We start from the raw sequence: 23,255 nt of genomic DNA on the forward strand, positions 1-23,255 counted from the left end.
AAAAACTGATTATGAGACCTTGGTAATCATTCACCAGCCAACATCCCAAAGGCTTGTTCAGCATCCAGCTGACTGTCACAACAACACACTCATACATACGGCTGTACAGATGGATTGTGTGGTGTGCTGAGGGTCACTCTCACCTTCTGTCACAACAACACACTCATACGGCTGTACAGATGGATTGTGTGGTGTGCTGACTGTCACAACAACACACTCATACGGCTGTACAGATGGATTGTGTGGTGTGCTGACTGTCACAACAAACACTCATACGGCTGTACAGATGGATTGTGTGGTGTGCTGACTGTCACAACAACACACTCATACGGCTGTACAGATGGATTGTGTGGTGTGCTGACTGTCACAACAACACACTCATACGGCTGTACAGATGGATTGTGTGGTGTGCTGAGGGTCGCTCTCACCTTCTGTCACAACAACACACTCATACGGCTGTACAGATGGATTGTGTGGTGTGCTGAGGGTCGCTCTCACCTTCTGTCACAACAACACACTCATACGGCTGTACAGATGGATTGTGTGGTGTGCTGAGGGTCACTCTCACCTTCTGTCACAACAACACACTCATACGGCTGTACAGATGGATTGTGTGGTGTGCTGAGGGTCGCTCTCACCTTCTGTCACAACAACACACTCATACGGCTGTACAGATGGATTGTGTGGTGTGCTGAGGGTCGCTCTCACCTTCTTGGGAAGCTTGAGCCAGGTGACGTAGCTTTTACTGTCTGTGTACTGCAGGCCGAAGAACCACAACTCCCTCAGACCCACCGTCTTCACCACCTGACACACACGGAGAGAGACATCATTACACAAACAAGGGGCTTATGGGAAACTACGCGCGCTCGATTCCTAGGCTTGCCCGCTACGCGGCCTCGCCCGCACGCAGCCCGGCTGGTGCGTGGCCTCGCCTGCACTATTGGCATAGTGCACAATTGCTCAACTTGAGTGTCAGTGAGTGATCAGTAGTGAGAGAAAAGTAGAGTCCGCACATTGCATATAGACTTCACTTGCAGTTTATTTGTAGATTTACATTCGACCTTCATCAGAACGAAGAAGGAACTGACAGAACACTAATAAATAGGTTAGTCATGATGATGTCATAGACATTGTGACATCATCAGACGAGATGATTCATCTCAAGGGGTTTTTCCTAAATGAATAAACTTGAATATATATCAGTGACAGTGACATCACAATTGCTTGAGTGACCATCAATGATGACATCATCGAGTGCTCGAGTGACATCACTGATGATGTCATAGACATTGTGACATCATCAGTGACATCATTACTGACCAAAATCATCACTGGGACCAAAAACGTGACCAAAATCGCAAACAGACAGAGTCGCAGGCAGACAGAGACTTCCTTGTGAATAGAAGAAGCAACTATTCACAAGGGAGAAAAAACATTCACATTTGAACATAGTGTAATAGAAACAGCAACATTAATAACCGATAATATAATATCTTTCGCTGATCCAAAGTACCTGAAACTTTCACAGGTTATTTTTGGGTACCCACTAAATCCATTTATGAAAAAAAAGAAATTGGCAAATTTGGAGATACAGGGTTTCCGCCCGACAGCAGTGATGGACTGATTGGTTTGTGGTAAGTATACCAAGGGATCAATTAACTGAGTGAAATATTGATGTTAAAATGTGACATCTAGCACCTTAATACGTTTGATGTTTAAGCAATATCACACGAGAGGGAGTGCATTGTTGGCTAATATTGGCACTGCTGTGATTCGGTCGCAGGCACGAGGCCGCAGGCCGAGTGCCGTAGATAATCACAGCAGTGCCAATATTAGCCAACAATGCACGACCTCGAGTGTGATATTGCTTTTATACAACAGTTCTATTAAACAAAGCTGATTAAAAAAAAATGACAAAAAGCTGAGAAAATAGATGATTTCTGTATTTATTCCTCCGCCAACAAAAATAGTCCCCCCAGCTTTCCCTTTGCAGAAAATGTAGCCTAATCAGCCCGCCTGGTCAGGAGGAGGCGTAGCGCCTGCCTGTAACAGAGATCTCCGTGTCTTATCAGCGGAGACCGTTTTGAGTCCTTACCCTGATCGTCGTAACACAGCCAGTTCTCCGTCTTTTGAAGCATGCTGTTAGATTACAACGAACTAGTTGTGTGGCTTAGCCTTCCAAAATGTTGCCGTTAGTTTTTTAGAATGTAATACATAGAATTGGGAACGTTACATTCAATTTCATTCAGACTGTCTGTCTGGCTCAATAGCCGCCATTTTCCCCCGGAGCGAGGGAGGGTGAGAGGAGGGAGGGTGTTTTACAGTAGTGGCTGAGAGAGCGTAGTGGCACAGTGCTCCAAGCAGGTCGCGAGGCACATTTTTTGCAACATCATCCAATCAGGGGGCATTCCCTGGCAATTCACATGGACGCGCATTGCTACGACCAGCATACTGACCAGACGTAAGCCGTGTTGGTGCAACAGGCGTAAGTCCATGGTCTTATAAGACCGACGTAGGAGTTACGACCAGGCATAGTTAAGACCAGTTGGTGCAACCGGCCCCTGGAGGTTTCCGCATTAGAATGTTGCTCCCCCTCGTCCTCTTCTGACGAGCATTCATAGTTTAAGACAAAAGTTATGTTAGGAAAAAAATCCATCTTTGCGCTCTCGGTTAAGCTTTGAATGACGTTCAATGTAACGTGGCTGGTGTTTGTTTTGTTGATTAGAGCAGCTGTGAAGCGGAGTGATATAGCCTACCCTACACACAGTGAAGCGCCAGTGCATTATCGTGAAATATAGGCACTCGTAAGATCCCTCTTGTCCAATCAAATTGCTCGGCCGGAACTACCTGTTGTATAATTTGCGATAGAGCTGCAACGATGAATCAACTCTCAACAGAGAAAGTGCAAGCAAAGCACTTCCTGCTGTCAGTCCTCACCTCACCTGCCTGCCTTTCTTGTCTCTCCTTCTTCTCGTCTTCTCAGTGACAGCTCAGGCTACATCTTCATTACCGTGTTTGCAAGAATGCTGCAGTTAAAGCCTCCCCAGTCTACACTAGAGCAGGCTCCATTCATAATAGCTCCTGCGAGACCCATGCTACATGACGTGTCACGTGCACTGGGCATGCGCATGCCTCAGTGTGTAGTACTGGAGTCCACATCGAGAGGGCAGCAACTACGCCTACGGCCAAGACAAAGAAGAACAAGAAGAAGATGACGAAGCTGTGCCACCATAATGCTTTGAATCACAAATAACAAGGTCAGATATTGGTTATCCATGTTGAAACAGTGCAACGTTAGTCAAAATGGCACCTCTTCTCTCAACTCGCACCAAAAGTGTGTCAACAGTGCGACACTTTCTTCTCCTCTCGGTTTATAGGCGGGTCGCTGACACCTTCAAGGTGCTTACCGCTACCTGCTGTACAAGTAGGTTACTTGCATCATTTCACATAATTGCATATACATTCATGCCACATTCACACACGCATGCATAAACGCACACACACACACACACTGACACACACACACACAAACACGCACGCATGCACGCGCACGCGCACACACACACACACACACACACACACACACATACACACACACACTGACACACACACGCACGCGCACACGCACGCACACGCACACACACACACACACACACACACACACACACACACACACACACACACACACACACAGAGGACCAGGAATGCGGTATGCAGAGACATCTATGCGGAGATGCTGAGAGCTGCTGAGAATGTGGATGATGGATTTGGGAACGTCACAATGAGGAGAACAAGGAGTAATAGATGGGAGAGGAAGAGAGAGAGATGTGAGAATGGAGGTGGAGCTGATCGATTGTAGGTCCAGACAGCATTTTGGCTAATAATAAATAGCTGCATGAGACGACGGACTGTAAACAACACAGCTGCAAGCAGAACATTAATGAGGGTTTCCAACTTCCAATCCATTTGGTGATCCAGTGCCAGGGCCCTTGTTACTGTTTCACTTGCACCTGTGTTACTTCCTGCATTTTAGACACAAAATGGGTGAATTGGGTGGGAAGTGAAAAAGGCTAATGACGGAAGGGGCGGAAACCCCGACATATCGGCCGTCTATGACAGAGTCATATATGACAGAGTCATATTAGTCTTAAGATTGGAAAGAGACAGAACAGAGAGAGAGAGCGAGAGAGAAAGAGAGAGACAGAGAGATACAGAGAGACACAGAGACAGAGAGAGAGAGACAGAGACAGAGACAGAGAGACACAGAGACAGAGAAAGAGAGACAGAGAGGGGAGGGGAGACAGATGATGGGGAGACAAGTTGTGCTGCAGATCCTCTTGTGTTTTGTAGCCCCCATCTTTGTCCCTCAGCCTCACTGCTTCTGCACTGCTCTTCCCACAGACCACCTGTCAATCAAACAGTGTGGGCGGAGCTTTTCTTCTGTTGTTGTTTGAGTTTTGCATTGGTTAGCATATATCATATTGCATAATCCTAGCGTGCGTGTTCACAACCAGGCTTCCGTTTGTGTTAATTTGATTAAAATGCTTTGCTAAATCCATGAGGCCTTTCATCAACACACATAGAGACACTGCGTAACGCATCCTCATTCAGAAACCACGCCCAAGACGGGGGAAAACGGAAACCCCACCTCCAATCCTGGCATTCTCCTATGTCGCGTGCATGGTTGTGTGTTGCACAAAAAGATCGTATATACGGAAGATGAACACTCCAACTTACTTCCTTGACAGCTAGATCCACATTTTTCTTCTTGCCAATTCTCAATGGCTTCCTTGTTTTGCTCAGGAGTACAAAAAAACTTTAACTGGCGATTTTTTACATTTGTTGTCTGCGCAGCCCACCACACAACAGCTTTTAGCTATGTTTAATTCAAGGAAAATGATGCTGGTCTATGAGAGCGAACAGAGCGATTTCCCCCGTGATGGGCGTGGCCTATTTCATGCAGTGTCTCTATGGATGTGTGTGTGTGTGTGTGTGTGTGTGTGTGTGTGTGTGTGCGCGCGTGCATGTGTGTGTGTGTGTGTGTGCGCTAACTGGTATTTAGTTCAGAAGGCTCTGTATCAATGAAGCCTTCTCTTCATTCATCTGAAGCATTTTGAAATAAAAGAGCTTTCAGGATCAAATGGAGGAAGCCTGTTGCGTGATATTGGTGTGATCTGATCACAGAACACGCCATTCACTGGACCTGTGACTTCCTCTGAGTAAGCCAGACACACTGCAGTTAAGAGAGGAGTGAGGAAGTCAATGTTTTCATTCATCACACTACATGTATGTGCACATTGGGGAAAAATGCTACCAGGAAGACTGTCTCATTGTAATTCAGTCAGCACCACTTTAGTCAAAGCTTTTATTGATATATTTGCACAATGTGGCGGTATGGCTCTGTTCTGGAGGTTCCCTGCCCTTGCATGAGCATACATGGAAAGCCTCAGGCATGGAGAGCAGCAGCAGCAGATTCTGGGAGCTCCTCGGCCCCTCCATGAGCAACATGGAAAGCCTTTAGACAAAGAGAGCAGCAAAAGACCCCCAGGTACAGAACAGAGCAAGCAACAATGATAACAGAATTACATTGTTTAAGTCAGATACACCATGAAAGGAGGAGCTGAGTTGCAAACAGCTTGCAGAAGAAGCAACAATGTTAGGCAGACAAGCAGATTTAAATAGGTTGCCCTGTTTGAGTTGAGCCAATTGAATGCATCAGCTGAGCCGTCAGCTGATGTGGGCTGGGTTTGAGATCAGCTCCTAATCAGCTGTGGGCTAGGTTTGAGCCTGCCTGAACTAGCGACATGCTCAATACTTATGCCATCAAGCCAGCTAAAGGAAAAGCCTGGCTTGTTTCCATAAGTCTGGCTCATTTAAGTGAGAGTTCCGTTCCATCATCATGGTGACTTATTTGAAACCCTGCTCAGTCAGGCTCAGGCTTCAAGCCTGGCTTGTTCGGCTTGATAAGCCTGATTCGTTCGGCTTCATAAGCCTGATTCGTTCAGCTTCATAAGCCTGGCTCATTCGGCTTGATAAGCCTGGCTCGTTCGGCTTGATAAGCCTGGCTCGTTCGGCTTTATAAGCCTGGCTCGTTCGGCTTCATAAGCCTGGCTCGTTCAGCTTGATAAGCCTGGATCGTTCGACTTTATAAGCCTGGCTCGTTCAGCTTGATAAGCCTGGCTCATTCGGCTTTATAAGCCTGGATCGCTCAGCTTGATAAGCCTGGCCAGTTAGGCTTCATAAGCCTGGCTCGTTCAGCTTGATAAGCCTGGCTCATTCGGCTTTATAAGCCTGGCCAGTTAGGCTTGAGAAGCTGGGCTCGTTTGGCTTGGTATTGCAAGCCTGGCTCGTTCGGCTTTATAAGCCTGGATCGTTCAGCTTGATAAGCCTGGATCGTTCGGCTTCATAAGCCTGGCTCGTTTGGCTTCATAAGCCTGGGTCATTAGGCTTGATAAGCCTGGCTCATTTGGCTTCATAAGACTGGGTAGTTCGGCTTGTTAAGCCTGGCTAGTCGGCTTAACGAGCCCGGCTAGTTCGACGGTATAACCATTACCATGGTTGCTGAGCGGGGATTCATATACCAGTGTGATCAAACAGAAAATGTGAAACTGTGATGGTCAAACGTCTCATCAGTGACTATAGACCCTTCTCACGGAGGCCATTTTGTGTCGAAACGGCAGGGTAAACACAGGTGCAAGCAAAACACTAATGAGGGTTTCAAACTTCCATGATTGGAATTTGGAAACCCTCATTAGTGTTTTGCTTTCACATATGTTTATTCTGCCTTTTCGACACAAAATGCCCCCGTGAAAAGGGTCTATTACAGCAGAATAACATGGAGCTGATATCACCATTTGCGTTCCTGACATGATGGACTGTCACATTTTGTATTGTGATATACACTATATTTCATTTCCATATTCACATCCCTAGTGTACACTCAGACACACTCATACAACTCCCTATCTCTCACTCTCTTTTGCACAAACATACACACACACACACACACTGAAGCACCCATGCACATCCCATTATTGCACACACATTCATGCCACGTGCAGAGGCACACACACACACACACACACACACACACACACACACACACACACACACACACACACACACACACACACACACACACACAGACAGACACACACACACACACACACACACACACACACACACACACACACACAGCAGCAGGCGGACATCACTTGGTCTGACAGCTGGTTGCTATGACAAAGCATGGTCACAGCAAGCCAAACACATTCAGATCTTGTGAGTCAGCTTCTGTGTGTGTGTGTGTGTGTGTGTGTGTGTGTGTGTGTGTGTGATAGGATAGGGAGAGAGGAGAGAGAGCGAGAGAGAGAGAGAGAGTGTGTGCGCACTACAGAAAGAGAAAGGAGGATGGAGAGAGTGTGTGTATGAGAGGACAGAGAGAGGGAGCGAGAAGGTGAGCAGAGGGTGTAAGTGTATCCGTGAGTGTATCCGTGCATATATGTGTGTGTGTGTGTGTGTGTGTGTGTGTGCATGTGTGCGTGCACGTGCGTGTGTGTTTGTGTGTGTCGTGTACGTGCCAAGGCTATTAATAAACCGAAGGTAGAGCAGCTAATTATATTCTCTCTCTCTCTGGAGTAGAATCAGCCCTGCCTGGCTCTAACTCTCCAACAAGGGACTGAGGAGGAGAGACGGCTGCAGAGCAAACACAACACAGTCAGCACAACTTAGCATTTAGCATTTAAGTATATAACACCTTTTCAAACTAGCAAAGTGCTTCTCAATAAGACCTCTAATGAAAAACATAAGAGCACAAAGCACATCGATAAAAACTGAAAATTAGACATCAGCTGCTTTGAAAATGATCATAATAAAGATTGAGATTTGCAAGTAGATGGTGTGCAGGTGCCTCATATATTTATATGCTTTTTCTCAACTGAATTGTTCAGATGTGCAAACTTTATTTTATTAAGGACAACATAAATCGTTTTTTTTTCACTTTTCCTGCTTAAAAAAGGCAGGGTAAACACAGGCGCAACCAAAAGATTAATGAGGGCCCCAGCACGGGAATACCTAAATGGATTGGAAGTTGGAAACCCTCATTAATGTTTTGGGTGCACCTGTGTTTACCCTGCCTTTTAGACACAAAATGGCTGCTGTGAAAAAGGTCAAGTTTATACAGCCACTGAAAGCAAGGGAATGTGCTCATATTGTGCATATTCTTCATTCTGCCCTTCCCTTGTATCTTCTGTTATTTTACACACTCTGCTGAAATTGATATATTTTTTGCATTCTCTTCATACCTACGAGAATGAGAGAGAGACACCGCGCGTGAGAGAGAGAGAGGTAGAAAGACACCGAGCGGTCAAAGAATCTTCTGCCAGACCTGACGTCAGGATGGGGTCAGCACATGGCCTCGGTGTAGGGTGACGAGTGTGTGTGTGTGTGTCTTGATGAGCTGTGATGGGAAAGCAGCAGTTGACTCCGCATAATAAGGTCTAATACTACTCAGTCACACACACACTGGTCTCTCTCCTCCTGTAGGAGAGAAACTGATCTCTCTCCTGCTCGTGCCGTGCGGGAGAGAACCTTGTCTCTCTCCTGCTCCTGTGGGAGAGAAACTGGTCTCTCTCCTGCTCCTGTGGAAGAGAAACTGGTCTCTCTCCTGCTCCCGTGGAAGAGAAACTGGTCTCTCTCCTGCTCCTGTGGAAGAGAAACTGGTCTCTCATTCTCCTCTTCGACGATGGATTTCTCCCTGTGTGATTGTTGAAAGTCACATGGTGCAAAATGGCGGCTCTAGAAAGAAGCACTCGCTCTTTCATTGTGAGGGACTGACACCAAAACCTAATGTTACCGCTGGTGTTTTACATCCTGAAACGGTGGCTGGAGCTGCTGGAAACATCTGAAGGTGACAGCCTCCAATGAACGAAGAAAATAAACCTAAATGGAGCCAAGAATGGAAGTGGAAGATGCATCCCCAACAGCTGTTTTTAACAGAGCTGAAGTGTTTTGAGGTGGAATTCTTCACTTTCTGTTGCCGAATATTTCTCACCAGCAACCATGCTGACATCAGAGTTTAATTTGGGCAAATAAGTTGATATTTTCTCTATTTATTCCACTTTCAGCCTGATAAGACAGGTGTATTTTCTCTATTTGTTCCACTTTCAGCCTGATAAGACAGGTGTCTTTTCTCTATTGATTCCACTTTCAGTCTGATAAGACAGGTGTATTTTCTCTATTCATTCCACTTTCAGTCTGATAAGACAGGTGTATTTTCTCTATTTATTCCACTTTCAGCCTGGTAAGACAGGTGTATTTTCTCTATTCATTCCACTTTCAGCCTGGTAAGACAGGTGTATTTTCTCTATTCATTCCACTTTCAGCCTGGTAAGATAGGTGTATTTTCTCTATTTATTCCACTTTCAGCCTGATAAGACAGGTGTATTTTCTCTATTCATTCCACTTTCAGCCTGGTAAGACAGGTGTATTTTCTCTATTCATTCCACTTTCAGCCTGGTAAGACAGGTGTATTTTCTCTATTCATTCCACTTTCAGCCTGATAAGACAGGTGTATTTTCTCTATTTATTCCACTTTCAGCCTGATAAGACAGGTGTATTTTCTCTATTTATTCCACTTTCAGCCTGATAAGACAGGTGTATTTTCTCTATTGATTCCACTTTCAGCCTGATAAGACAGGTGTATTTTCTCTATTCATTCCACTTTCAGTCTGATAAGACAGGTGTATTTTCTCTATTGATTCCACTTTCAGCCTGATAAGACAGGTGTATTTTCTCTATTCATTCCACTTTCAGCCTGATAAGACAGGTGTATTTTCTCTATTCATTCCACTTTCAGTCTGATAAGACAGGTGTATTTTCTCTATTTATTCCACTTTCAGCCTGGTAAGACAGGTGTATTTTCTCTATTCATTCCACTTTCAGCCTGATAAGACAGGTGTATTTTCTCTATTGATTCCACTTTCAGTCTGATAAGACAGGTGTATTTTCTCTATTGATTCCACTTTCAGTCTGATAAGACAGGTGTATTTTCTCTATTGATTCCACTTTCAGTCTGATAAGACAGGTGTATTTTCTCTATTGATTCCACTTTCAGCCTGATAAGACAGGTGTATTTTCTCTATTCATTCCACTTTCAGCCTGATAAGACAGGTGTATTTTCTCTATTTATTCCACTTTCAGCCTGGTAAGACAGGTGTATTTTCTCTATTCATTCCACTTTCAGCCTGATAAGACAGGTGTATTTTCTCTATTCATTCCACTTTCAGTCTGATAAGACAGGTGTATTTTCTCTATTCATTCCACTTTCAGTCTGATAAGACAGGTGTATTTTCTCTATTGATTCCACTTTCAGCCTGATAAGACAGGTGTATTTTCTCTATTTATTCCACTTTCAGCCTGATAAGACAGGTGTATTTTCTCTATTCATTCCACTTTCAGCCTGGTAAGACAGGTGTATTTTCTCTATTTATTCCACTTTCAGCCTGATAAGACAGGTGTATTTTCTCTATTCATTCCACTTTCAGTCTGATAAGACAGGTGTATTTTCTCTATTCATTCCACTTTCAGTCTGATAAGACAGGTGTATTTTCTCTATTCATTCCACTTTCAGTCTGATAAGACAGGTGTATTTTCTCTATTCATTCCACTTTCAGTCTGATAAGACAGGTGTATTTTCTCTATTTATTCCACTTTCAGTCTGATAAGACAGGTGTATTTTCTCTATTCATTCCACTTTCAGCCTGATAAGACAGGTGTATTTTCTCTATTCATTCCACTTTCAGCCTGATAAGACAGGTGTATTTTCTCTATTCATTCCACTTTCAGCCTGATAAGGCAGGTGTATTTTCTCTATTTATTCCACTTTCAGCCTGATAAGACAGGTGTATTTTCTCTATTCATTCCACTTTCAGTCTGATAAGACAGGTGTATTTTCTCTATTTATTCCACTTTCAGTCTGATAAGACAGGTGTATTTTCTCTATTCATTCCACTTTCAGCCTGATAAGGCAGGTGTATTTTCTCTATTTATTCCACTTTCAGCCTGATAAGACAGGTGTATTTTCTCTATTTATTCCAGCCTATATTTATGAGTTTATTGAAGAAAAGAAAGAGTTACTCCAGCATACAGCTCTGTTTTTAATAAGGGAATAATTACAAGGTATTAATTAATCACCACACAATTTAGGACGTTTTTCTTTCTTTCTTTCTTTCTTTCTTTCTTTCTTTCTTTCTTTCTTTCTTTCTTTCTTTCTTTCTTTCTTTCTTTCACTAGTGCAGCGACCAGGACAAATACCCTACCGGCTTCCCACCCACAGACACGACCAATTGTGCCTGTATGGACGTCCGACCAAGCCAGAGGTAACATGGGGGCTTGAACCTGGCTGTGACCCTTGTGTTGGTACAGTAGGCACGGAATCTACCACTGCACTACCCGGAGCTTTCTATGTGGTCGATTTTACTTTACTAACAAAGCATCTTCACCAGTGTAAATGAAAACAAAATCACAGGGAAGATTATGCATTCATATCGAAGCTTTCACACCTCTAACACAGGTGAATTTCTAGATCAAAATCATATTTACAGCTTTAAAGTTTCATCTAATCTAATCTGACCCTGCAAAACAAACACAGATGACGACAGAACAACAACCAACATAACAGACCAGCATAAAGAACAATGTCTGTCTTCATCTCTCTGCCTCACCACAGCTCCTTCAGCCTGGAACAAGGCTGAAAGCTGCCCTTTCTCTTCCCAGACACACACACACACCACACACACACACACACACACACACACACACACACACACACACACACACACACACACACACACACACATACATGCAGACAAACAGGCACACGCACACACACACACAAACACACACCCGCGCACACACACACACACACACACACACACACACACACACACACACGCACACACAGACACACCCACGCACACCCCACACCGCATCTTCCTCTCTCTCTCTCTGTGTCTCTGAGCTTTCAGTTTGGACAAAGACTGCTCTGTCTGTCGTGTCTCTGCAAAACCAGTACCAACCCAAACGAACCAAGCACGCACTGGTGCACACACACACACACACACACACACACACACACACACACACTTCCAGTATCTCTGTTCATTAGAATAGGTCACAGAGTTCACTTTGAAATGCCAGGGATTTGTGTGTGTGCTTGTGCGTGTGTGCATGCGGTGTGTGTGCGCGCGCGTGTGTATGTGTGTCCATGCGTGTGTGTGCGTGTTACCTGGTCAAAGAGCTGTTTCCCTGTGGTGTTGGGCTGGATGGCGAACTCCAGCTCAGCGTCCATGGTGGTGACGCGCACATTGACCTGCAAAACACCAAAAACACTAATCAGTCAACACAACGCTAATCAATCTGCTAATCACTCCATCCATCCTATCACAAAGCTCAACAAGTCCATGACTTCTCCACAACGTTTCCATGAGCTGAAACTGGTGTTTCTCAGGTGTCTGCTTTTCACTGCAGTTGGACTGAAAATACACAAATTAAATAAAATAAAATAAAAATTAATTGCATTATATCCCAGTAATTCCAGGACCATGGGGGGGGGGGGGGGGGACTTGGGACTATGAGATGACACTAAAGATTTAAAAAAACTTTACAATAGCCTCAAATCCTCCATCTTCCTCTTCTACCTGTTGCTCTTATTTTGTAGTTAAAAGTCCCTTTATCCCCCCCCCTCTCTCTCTCTCTCTCTCTCTCTCTCTCTCTCTCGCATCAGTATTTTCAGTTTCAATTTCAACTTGAGCATGACAAGTACATTCCTGTGCTGCCAGTGAATGGACAAAAAAGATAATCAAGAGGACACTGTAGAAACCGTTCTACAGAGTTTTGTTGGGTTACGTGAATCCGTTTGAAAAGTTGGTCCCTTTTTGTGATTGAACATGCCCATTTACACTCCCCTTTTGGCCAGTGGGCAATGGGACAGTCAGTTCTAAGTTGGCCCGTAACCTGCTTTTCTACCAAGTTTTGTGCAAATCCATTCAACTGTTTGAGATATCCTGCAGACAAATGAACAGACACATAAACATACAGACACATAAACATACAGACACATAAACAAACAGACACATAAACAAACAGACAGACAACATAACCTCCCGGCCGGTTGGCGGAGGTAATAAAATACATTACAGTAAATTTCAGTGAAAACAAAATAAAGACATTAGAACATAGAAACAGAGAAATAAAAGAGTAATAAGAAGATTCAGTACTCATTAAGTCATCTATCCAGTACTAAATACATACAAAAATGATTTCAGTATTATCAGGTCAATAGGGCTCTGACCTTTGAGCTCGTCACCAGTGGCTGCTTGTAATGATGATGCATGTTATGTTAATGCTGGTAAACTGAAGATGACTCTACTGCTGACCTCACTGTCAGTCGCTCTGGATCACAACATCAGCACAATGGGCCCTTTTCACAGCAGCCATTTTGTGTCTAAAAGGCAGGGTAAACACAGGTGCAAGCAAAACATTAATGAGGGCCCCAGCACTGGAACACCTAAAGGGATTGGAATTTGTAAACCCTTATTAATGTTTTGGTCGCCCCTGTTTTTACCCTGCCTTTTAGACACAAAATTGCTGCTGTGAAAAAACCCTTCAAAATGTAAAACAGGAGATGTATAATGCTCTATCACAAGGCTTTGAGCGAGAGAACACACACAAACACACACACACACACACACACACAGCTGAGCAGACATGTGTGAGAGAACACACACAAACACACACAGCTGAGCAGACGTGTGACGATGATCCAGACACATGTGTTGAACCCATTGAACATGCATGTGTCACGTCATCACAGCTCATCTCTTATCTGCCCCTCTCTCTCTCTCTGCCTCTCTGCTTCTCTCTCCCTGCCTCTCTCTCTCTGCCTCTCTCTCTACTTCTCAATTTTCAATTTCAATTTCAAATAGCTTTATTGGCATGAAAAGACAGTGCTTATATTGCCAAAGCAAATACACATATTAACAGTACAACAATAAGGAAATTATAATAATAAATGAATGTACAGTCGAAGATGTATAATGTACAAACAGTCAAAATTTACAATAAAAGATATATGTACATATAAACTTCCCAAAAAATGGGACATTCTGACTTAAATTTTACAGTTGTTCAACAGGTAAGCAAACAGTAATCGTCAAATAGAAAATAAAAATAAAATAAATAAAATAAGAATAGGAATAAAGATGAAATAAAATAAAAATAAAATAAAAAATAAAAATAAAATTAGCTGGTGTGGACACTGGATTCACTGGATGTCTCTGAGGTTGTGGCAGGAGGCCAGATATTTAGCTGCCAATATGCAGCAGTTTGGTTTTCCTCCTAATAGGTATTTAAGCTTGTCTCTTTCTGATTGTGTTTCGAATTCTTGGTATTTGTGTATAATTTTGGGGAAGAATGATGCTCTAATTTCTGCATATTTGTCACAGTGTAGTAGAAAGTGTGTCTCTGTCTCTACTGTGTTCTGTGTGCACCGTGAACATAGCCTGTTCTCCCTGGGTAGCCAGGTCTGTCTGTGGCGACCGGTCTCTAGGGCCAGGCTGTGTCCACTGACTCTGTACCTAGTCAATGTCTTTCTCAATTTGTCATCAGTCACGGTGGTCAGATATTCTGCCACCGTGTACTGTCTGTTTAGGGCCAAATAACACTCCATTTTACTTTGGGTTTTTGTGGTCTTTTTCCAATGGGTGATGTATTTGTCTTTTTGTCTTGTTATAATTTGGTTGGGCCAGATTGTCTGTGGGGTGTCCTGAGTCTCAGGACTAGTTGGCAGAGGGGACTCTTGTTTTGGTTCATCTCGTGGTGTTTTAGGGCTTTGTGGTGGAAAGTTTGGGGGTCGCTTATTTTTAGGTGATTATAGAATTTGATAGCTCTTTTTTCAATTTTTATTTGGAGGGGGTATTGGCCTAATTCTGCTCGACAGGGATTATTTTTGGTTTTCCTATGGAGGTGTAGTATACTTTTACAAAAGTCCAAATTAAGTGTTTCGATTGGATGTTTGTCCCAATTTGTAAAATGTTGGTATTTGCTCAGCGATCCCCAAACTTCGCTGCCATATAGAGCAATGGGTTCTATGACTGATTTCAGAATCTTTAGCCAGGTTTTAATGGGAATGTCTATTTTAATGTTTCTTTTGATTGCATAGAATGCTCTTTTTGCCCTGTCTCTTAGGTCACTCTTAGGTCTTCTCTCTCTCTCTGCCTCTCTATCTACTTCTCTCTCTCTGCCTCTCTCTCCCTGCCTCTCTCTCTCTGCCTCTCTCCCTGCCTCTCTCTCTCTGCCTCTCTCTCCCTGCCTCTCTCTCCCTGCCTCTCTCTCCCTGCCTCTCTCTCCCTGCCTCTCTCTCTACTTCTCTCTCTCTCTGCCTCTCTCTCTCTGCCTCTCTCTCTACTTCTCTCTCTCTCTGCCTCTCTCTATCAGTCTGCTCAGCTGGATAACAGCTGGACAGAAAAACACCACACTGATAGACACAGGAGGAGAGAGAGAGGGAGAGGGAGAGAGTTACAGTCAACAGCAAAAGTGACAAAGTATGAATAATTAAAGTGTGAGCTCTCCATGGTGCTGAACTTGTGTTGAGGCAATTCTGCTCACTCACTCACACAGAGCCACACAGAGCCACACGCACGCACACACACACACACACACACACACACACACACACACACACACACACACACACACACACACACACACACACACACACACACACATATATATATATACGTATATATATATATACGGCCGGAGAGACGGCACCCGGTACGGGATGGGTTAGCACCCCAGCCTGGCTCTCTCGTGAGGGAGAAATCCACAAACGCTATGGATTAGCCTCCTGAAAAGCTGTATAAAGATCGGCGCGGCCTGGGGTCCTTCAGGCTAGAGCTAGGTGCTCACCGCAGGCGAATGACGTGCAGCGCACAGGCCTCCTTGAGGCATCCTCTCTGTCCATGGTACGCCATGATGGTACGGCATAGTAGGATTGCCTTTTGGAGGGTCTGGTGAGACGAAGGAGGAGCGCGGCCGGGAGAAACCCACAGAGCCTTAGCCCTCCATGCACCGAAGGGTCTTTCAATGCTACGGTGTAGCACTAGCTCTATTGCAGCGGATTGGGCGTGATCAACCCTTCCGCGGGCAACGCTGCAGACAGAGTAGGAAGGCTGATCCGTGAGCGGCTGCTTCTGGGACGAGGGTCGGGGTCTTAATCGGCCTCGGCTGGGTCTACTGGGCGAGGGTGTATGATGTTCGATAGACCCGAAACACCTTACGACCCCAGGTAACATCACTGATGACGCGTCCCAGCGCATGCTGAAGCATTGTATTTTGAACCGTAACCGTATATATATATATATATATATATATATACCGTATATATATATATTAGGGCTGTGCAATAAAATCGATACAGCAATATATCGCGAGAAAATTAAAGTTCCACTGGCCTTTCATGATCACTAAGCTATAATTACACACAGTAGTTATTGGTATGAGTTATTAGTTATAAATGCATGTCACATAGACAAAGGCAATACAGACACCATACTCACATAACCTATAAGGCAGCTCCTTTCTATCTCACACCGTGCACTGTCATGGTGCCCTTGCGGGGCTCATAGTTGCCTTCAAAACCTGCGTCAAGACAGACGCAGATGCAAGTTCACATAGTTACATATTTCATTCCATTCTTAAAATCCATTCCACATAGACAGACAGCCTGTTATGTTATTTTGGCCGTGAGCGGAGGACAGTGACAAGCTCACTCAGAGATGTGGCCTTGCTGGGCTTCTGTCTTGGCTACAGTAATCTCCCCTCGACTCCTGCTCTTGCTTCTACGAGCTGGTCAAAACATAGCTTGTGAAGAGATGTGAGAGTGCAGAGAGCAGAGAGGGACTGTGCGGTCACACACCACACATCCAGCTGCTGGCAGATGGAGACTTCATTTCCCAGCTTTCAGGACTTTAAATCAGGCTGGTTTTCACATTGATGCCTGTGCTATTCTCGTTACATGAAGTATCAGACCAAATGGCAGCACAATAACGTTTCAATGAGTTTAGCAGCAGGACAAAATGGACGTGTTTCAGCCTGACGACCTCCCTCAGCATTCTGAAGTGACACCACACGTTTTACACAAGTGAAACAAACAGCAGGTTTTCACATTATGAGCCAAATGCCAGTGTGTTTTTGCTGTTCTGGAAGCTGTGATGACTCTGGGCATCACTTGACTTTACAGCAGCTTGATTCCAGTCTTTTAACTGTGTGTTAATCTGTGGAAACGTATTGGTGCTGTAATCATTAGTTTTTGTTTGTTTGTTTGTTTGTTGTTGTTGTTTTCTCCTTAAAGCCCCCCTCCAGTGTATTTCAAATTTTTTAAGATATTTCATGTATTTCTGTGGTTTTCCCTGCTCTGCTGATTAGCCACAGTGTATGTTGACAAATAACCTTATTTTGGACTCAAAGTCCTAAAAATGAGCTGTTGGTAAAAATGGGTGAAGAAGACATCAGACATTATGGTTGTCTAGATAATACATTACAGTATGGAATTACATTATATAGCTGGCATAGCTGGTGTTAGCCTCTGGCATTAGCTAGCTGTTAGTTATGTGGCAATAAAACACCACAGAATGTTTGATATAACTGTCAACCATTTCGAGTCACGCTCTTTCCATAAAACCCACCAGCTTTGATATATGTTGGCTAGTTGATATTTATAACAATATTGTGGCTTCTGGACAAACTTTCGCGGAGGCAGCCATATTCCGGTCTCGCCTGGAAGGGAGACAAAGATCGTATATTGAATGCAGGAGCGAGGCTCTTATGCTTTTTTGACAACAACGCTGCAGCTGATGTTTGCAGTGGAACAGGGTATAAGCCTTCGGTTCTTATCCATACTTATCTGGATATCTGGACATCGGGGCCCAGTAGTTCAAAACTTTTAATTCCTATCTGATCGGATCAGATTTGGATTTTGGGTAGTTCAAAACCAAAAAACAGGATTAGGATCACTTTGATATCCGATCAGATCAGGAAATCAAATCCAAGCTTTAATCTGGATCAAATCTTCAAAACGGGTAGTTCAAAGCGACAACACAGGATTGGGATCAGTTTGATCCCAAAAAACTGGATTATCTTGATCCCACCAGAGGGGTGGATTTCCAGTGGATTACCAGAGCAAAATGTAGTATACAATTTATTTAAAAATATGTTTCAATATAAATAAGATGGCAAAGTTTGTTAACTGAAATAATACAAAATGTTTAGCCTTCATGGCAAATAAATTTTATATTTCATTTTTTGGTCACGTTTGTGGTGGCCTATTTTGTTTTCAACCAAATGTTGATGACATAAATGTTTATGCTCATAAAAGTATCACAACAAAGATTGTCAATCACAAATGTAATTTAGATTAAAGAAAAAATATCTTCAACAAAAAAAAAGTCCATCATCTGTCATCACCTTTCAAAAGTAATTGCGGACAATAGCATCTCGCATTGCACCACCACTCAGTCTCTCATTTAGAGGGAAATCCATAGGTGGGCCTAAATCATCAGCAGGTGCAAGGGGCTCTGGGGGATCATCGATGAACTGAAACCTCACTTAGAATTCAGCTTCTCAAAGCACGCCTGGATGATCCAGCTGCCTTTGAATGAATGTTTTTTTGTTGTTACCCTAGTGGGAGTATTTTTTTTAATTACAATTCCATTATGCTTTTATGTCCTTTATGTATTTAAAAATATAATTAGACATTATAGATGTCTCTGCAATGTGGTCTCTTGTCTTCCTTGTATTATTTTTCATATCCACTAGATGGAGATCGGTAGGATTAAAGCACTGATATTCAGGATCTAGTAATCTTGAAAAGTCTGAAACTGGATCAGGGTGATCCTATCCTGAATTGCTTTGAAATACTGGGACAAAATCTGGCCGAGTTGTCTGATCCTGGATCACAGAAAATGGGATTTCAAAATCTGATCGGATCTGATTGAGATGAAAAGTTTTGAACTACTGGGCGGGATATCTGGATCTGGATCTTATCCTTCAGATACTGCGGGGCAGCAATGGAGGCAAGGAAAGGAAGGGCAGAAATGTTGTGTGTGGGAGTGATTTAGTGAAGTACTTAACCATGATGATGAGTCAAGTGCTGGGTATGTTACAAACAAGCAAATATGAAACTGTATTACTGAAAGCATTTAATTACTGAAAGCAGTCTCTCTAATCTTTCAAGTACATGTTTAAAGCAAACACTCAATCATACATCAACACAACGAGAACACAATAAACTAGAATTACACTCGGAGAACGCAGACTTCCGCCAAGGCCAATACTCTGCTATGAATTTTGTGAGTCGGATCGGAACCCTAACCCTGACCAACCCACATCCCCCCTGCAGCCACTCTCCCTACCAACTCCTCGAACCCCGACCTAGATTGTATCCACCCCAAAACTTGTTACACCAAGTTTCATGAAAATCGGCCCAGTAGTTTTTCCGTAATCCTGCTAAAAGCGATGCAGCTGGATTCACGCAAGATCATGACATCACGATCACACGACAAATCCATCTTGCAACGCTCCAATCTGTTGGTTTGAATCTGAATCAGTGATTCGGACCAATCAGCGTCCTATGAGGCAGCTACGGGCGGGATGCAGAGAACTACTATTGTCCTCAACTCACCCTGAGAGAGGGAGAGGGAGGGAGGAGAGAGAGAGGAGAGACAGAGAGGGGGATGGAGAGAGAGGGAAGGAGAATGAAGAGAGATAGAGGAGAGAGAGGGAGGGAGATAGAGGGAGAGGGAGGAGAGAGAGGGAGAGAGAGGAGAGAGGGAGGGAAAGAGAAGAGAGAGGGGAGAGAGAGATGGAAAGGAGAGAGGGAGGGGGAAGGAAGAGAGTACAGAGAGAGAGGAAGAGAGAGAGGGAGGGAGAGAGAAGAGAGAGAGGAGAGAGGGAGGGAAGGAGGAGAGAGGGAGAGAGGGTGGGAGAGAGGGGAGAGAGAGAGGGAGGGAGAGAGAGGGAGGAGAGAGAGAGGGAGAGAGAAGAGAGAGAGGAGGGAGGGAGGGAGGGAGGAGGAGAGAGGGAGGGAGAATAGAGATGAGAGGGAGGGAGAGAGAGAGAGGGAGAGGAGAGAGAGGCAGGGAGGGAGAAGAGACAGAGAGGGAGATAGAGGGATGTGTGTGTGTGTGTGTGTGTGTGTGTGTGTGTGTGTGTGTGTGTGTGTGTGTGTGTGTGTGTGTGTGTGTGTGTGTGTGTGTGTGTGTGTGTGTGTGTGTGTGTGTGTGTGTGGTCCACATAGCAGATAAGGTTTCCATAGAAACGCCCTTGCAGCTGATTTGAATGTAATTTCCTAAAAAGCCTGCTGGACGTCCTGAAGAGGGATTTAAACAGCTGCCAGAGAGGATTATGTGATGATTTTGTACCTGTCTTTCATTATGTTCCATCAAGTCGCTTGCGACCCTTGGTGACTCTATAGATTTATCTTCCTATTTTCCTAGATTTGTTCCTATATATTTATATAATCAGTCTCTTCATCCCTGCTTGCATCTACAGACAATATTGGCTCCAGAGTCCAAACGCTCTAGGCTACGTGGAGCATGATGGAGATCACCAAAGGCGCTTGACAAAAACAGGCTCTGAGATGAGTTCGGAGTGAGTTACTGGAAAACATTATAAGAGATAAAGCAGCCAGCAGCTCTACAGGTTGACATTTTTTTGGGAGTCCCGTGGATCACAGGATTCCTGTGGATTCCCGTGGATTCCCGCGGGATGGGAGTCATTTTCATCACATGATTGGGACAGGGGAAAAGTCAACGGGAGCGGGTGGGAGCGGGAAATTATGACAAAATATACATTTTTAATGAAGCATCGCGTTAGTTCATTCGAGACACGGAAGTCATACACTATATGCCCGAGCTGTATCCAGCTGTGAGCTGCTGATTGGATCATTCATTCACCAACCACAGCCATTCTCACAATAAGGCGGTCCATATAAACACGGCCTCCTCTCTCACTCTGATCTGCTCCACAATTGTTGCCTCACACTGCTGCTGCTGGCAATGCTTTGCCTCCACCACCCCAGTACAGCCTCCACCTTTATAGCTCAGTCTGCTTGGCTCAAAGGCTAATCATGTATTTTAGCTCTAGAGTCTGCAGGCTCAAAATGTGAGCATGTTTCCATGTCCTGCTTAGGCTCCCTCTCTTACTCACTATGGCTTTAAATTAATCTGGAATCTTGTATCCCCATGGGGGATTTTTGCGGCCCTCCCTGCTCGGCGTAGCATGCTGCTGGGCTGGTTCAGGGAGGAGCATCTTCTGTAAAGAGTGGAGCCTTCAACGCCAAACATAAGTGTATTTCCATTTATGCAATAAATGGTTACATTTATGACGAGAGTGTTCTTGAATGAATATATAATAATCGATATCTGATTATTTTTTTACTCCCTAATATCGGTATCGGCATCGGCCTAAAAAATCCAGTATCGGTTGGGCTCTATATAATATACACATGCAGTTCTAATCCAAGAGGTTAGGTAGTCTAGAAATGCATGAAATGTGTTTACAATTTTCTTCTGGGGGAGGACCCCCAGACAACCACTAGGCACGTTTACATGGAGCATAATAATCAGCTTGAAATAGGTGTAAAAGCACAAACCGACTAAAAATGCCCATATAAACACCTCAATCAGCTTAAACAGGCCCAAACCGATTGCAGAGGGATAGTTTAAACCTTTTCATAAACCGATCAAAAGAAAAATGTTACCATGTAAACGATGAAACTGATGACTCTCTGGCTGCATTCTTTCTGCGCATGCCCATGATGCCTTCTGTCTTGATGTAAAGGAGAGTCCTGCCTGCTGCAGCAGGAGGAGAAGAGCTGCTGCCAGAAGAGTTATTTTCTAACTATGTGCACAGACAACGTAGAGATTTTCAACACTCCGGCGAAGAGAAACCCACACGGATTAGGCTATAGGTTTTCTCGTCAGGACTCTGTGTCTCTCATTTCCGTGTGACAGTCCATATGTATGGCATAATTCACGCTTTAGGCTCCCAGTATGATCACAGTATGAATAAATTTTTTACTGCGAGAAAATGTACTTGAAGAAGTGTGTGAGAAGTGTCAATTGCTTGAGTCTCACAGTCAATGCGAGAGTTGGCAGACCTGTCAAGTTGTATTCATCACTTTTGAACATGTCACACAGCTGTTCAATTACAGTATATGGGTGCATGCTCTGGGTGGATGTAAACACCAGATTGTATTAAATCACATTCCATGTAAACAGTTGACCTGAAATCTTCAAAGCGATTGATTTCAATCAGATTGAGGAAAAAGTGTGCATATAAACGCAGCTAGTGATCCACCGTACTGCCCAGTTCAGTGTCTGGGTGTCAAAATAGATGTGGTTTAAAGGAGTTTCTAAGTCTGCGTTGGTGTGTGTGTGTGTGTGTGTGTGTGTGTGTGTGTGTGTGTGTGAGTGACTGTGTGTGTGTGTGTGTGTGTGTGTGTGTGTGTGAGTGAGTGACTGTGTGTGTGTGTGTGTGTGTGTGTGTGTGTGTGTGTGTGTGTGTGTGTATGAGTGTGTGTGTGTGTGTGTGTGTGTGTGTGTGTGTGTGTGTGTGTGTGTGTGTGTGTGTGTGTGTGTGAGAGTGTATTCCAGCTGATAGCTGTAATCAGTGACAGTTAGGCTTCAGTCTGTTAGCAGGGCCAGCGCAGTATGCTGATTCATAATGGCATGCGTACTGATGTTGAGCTGCGTGGTTCTGTAACTGTCCATTCCTTTCATTAAAAAATAAACAAAATCGGGGTGTCTTGCTGGCTTAGTTTGGCTTAGTAAGACTCTCTCTCTCTCTCGCTCTCTCTCTCTCTCTCTCTCCTTTATCTCCAGAGTGCAAGAATATGAGATACATAAACTAAAACTATTGAGCTTTTCTAAATGTAAAATAAATTAATGCTAATGTTACTACTATTAACTGTTATTTCTACTTACTACTACTGTTGTACTAGTAGTAGTAGTAGTACTACTACTACTACTACTACTACTACTACTACCACTCACCACTGCTACTAGGCTATTTACAAATACCAGAAAACACATTTTCCAGTTTCCCACAGTGGGGCCATGTGGAGCCTTGCACAGCAAACTTATAATTACAGAAGAAAAATTGTTCACACACATAAATCCTCTGTGTTCAACTACAGT

The 23,255-nt window shown here is 43.9% G+C and overlaps 1 protein-coding gene across 1 annotated transcript in view; it reads right to left on the reverse strand.

Annotated features, from left to right (window-relative positions):
• LOC310777627 (radixin) overlaps positions 1-23,255 on the reverse strand; it is a 53,397-nt gene that overhangs the window by 19,039 nt on the left and 11,103 nt on the right. The window contains exons 2-3 of the mRNA XM_083637999.1: positions 12,284-12,367; positions 709-804 (exon numbers count right to left, since the gene is read on the reverse strand). Coding sequence (XP_083494125.1) covers positions 709-804; positions 12,284-12,367 — 180 coding nt within the window. The remainder of the gene's footprint in view (positions 1-708; positions 805-12,283; positions 12,368-23,255) is intronic.

Source organism: Poromitra crassiceps (genome assembly GCF_964638095.1).
Source record: "Poromitra crassiceps genome assembly, chromosome: 6".
In the NCBI taxonomy this organism is placed as follows: domain Eukaryota; kingdom Metazoa; phylum Chordata; class Actinopteri; order Beryciformes; family Melamphaidae; genus Poromitra; species Poromitra crassiceps.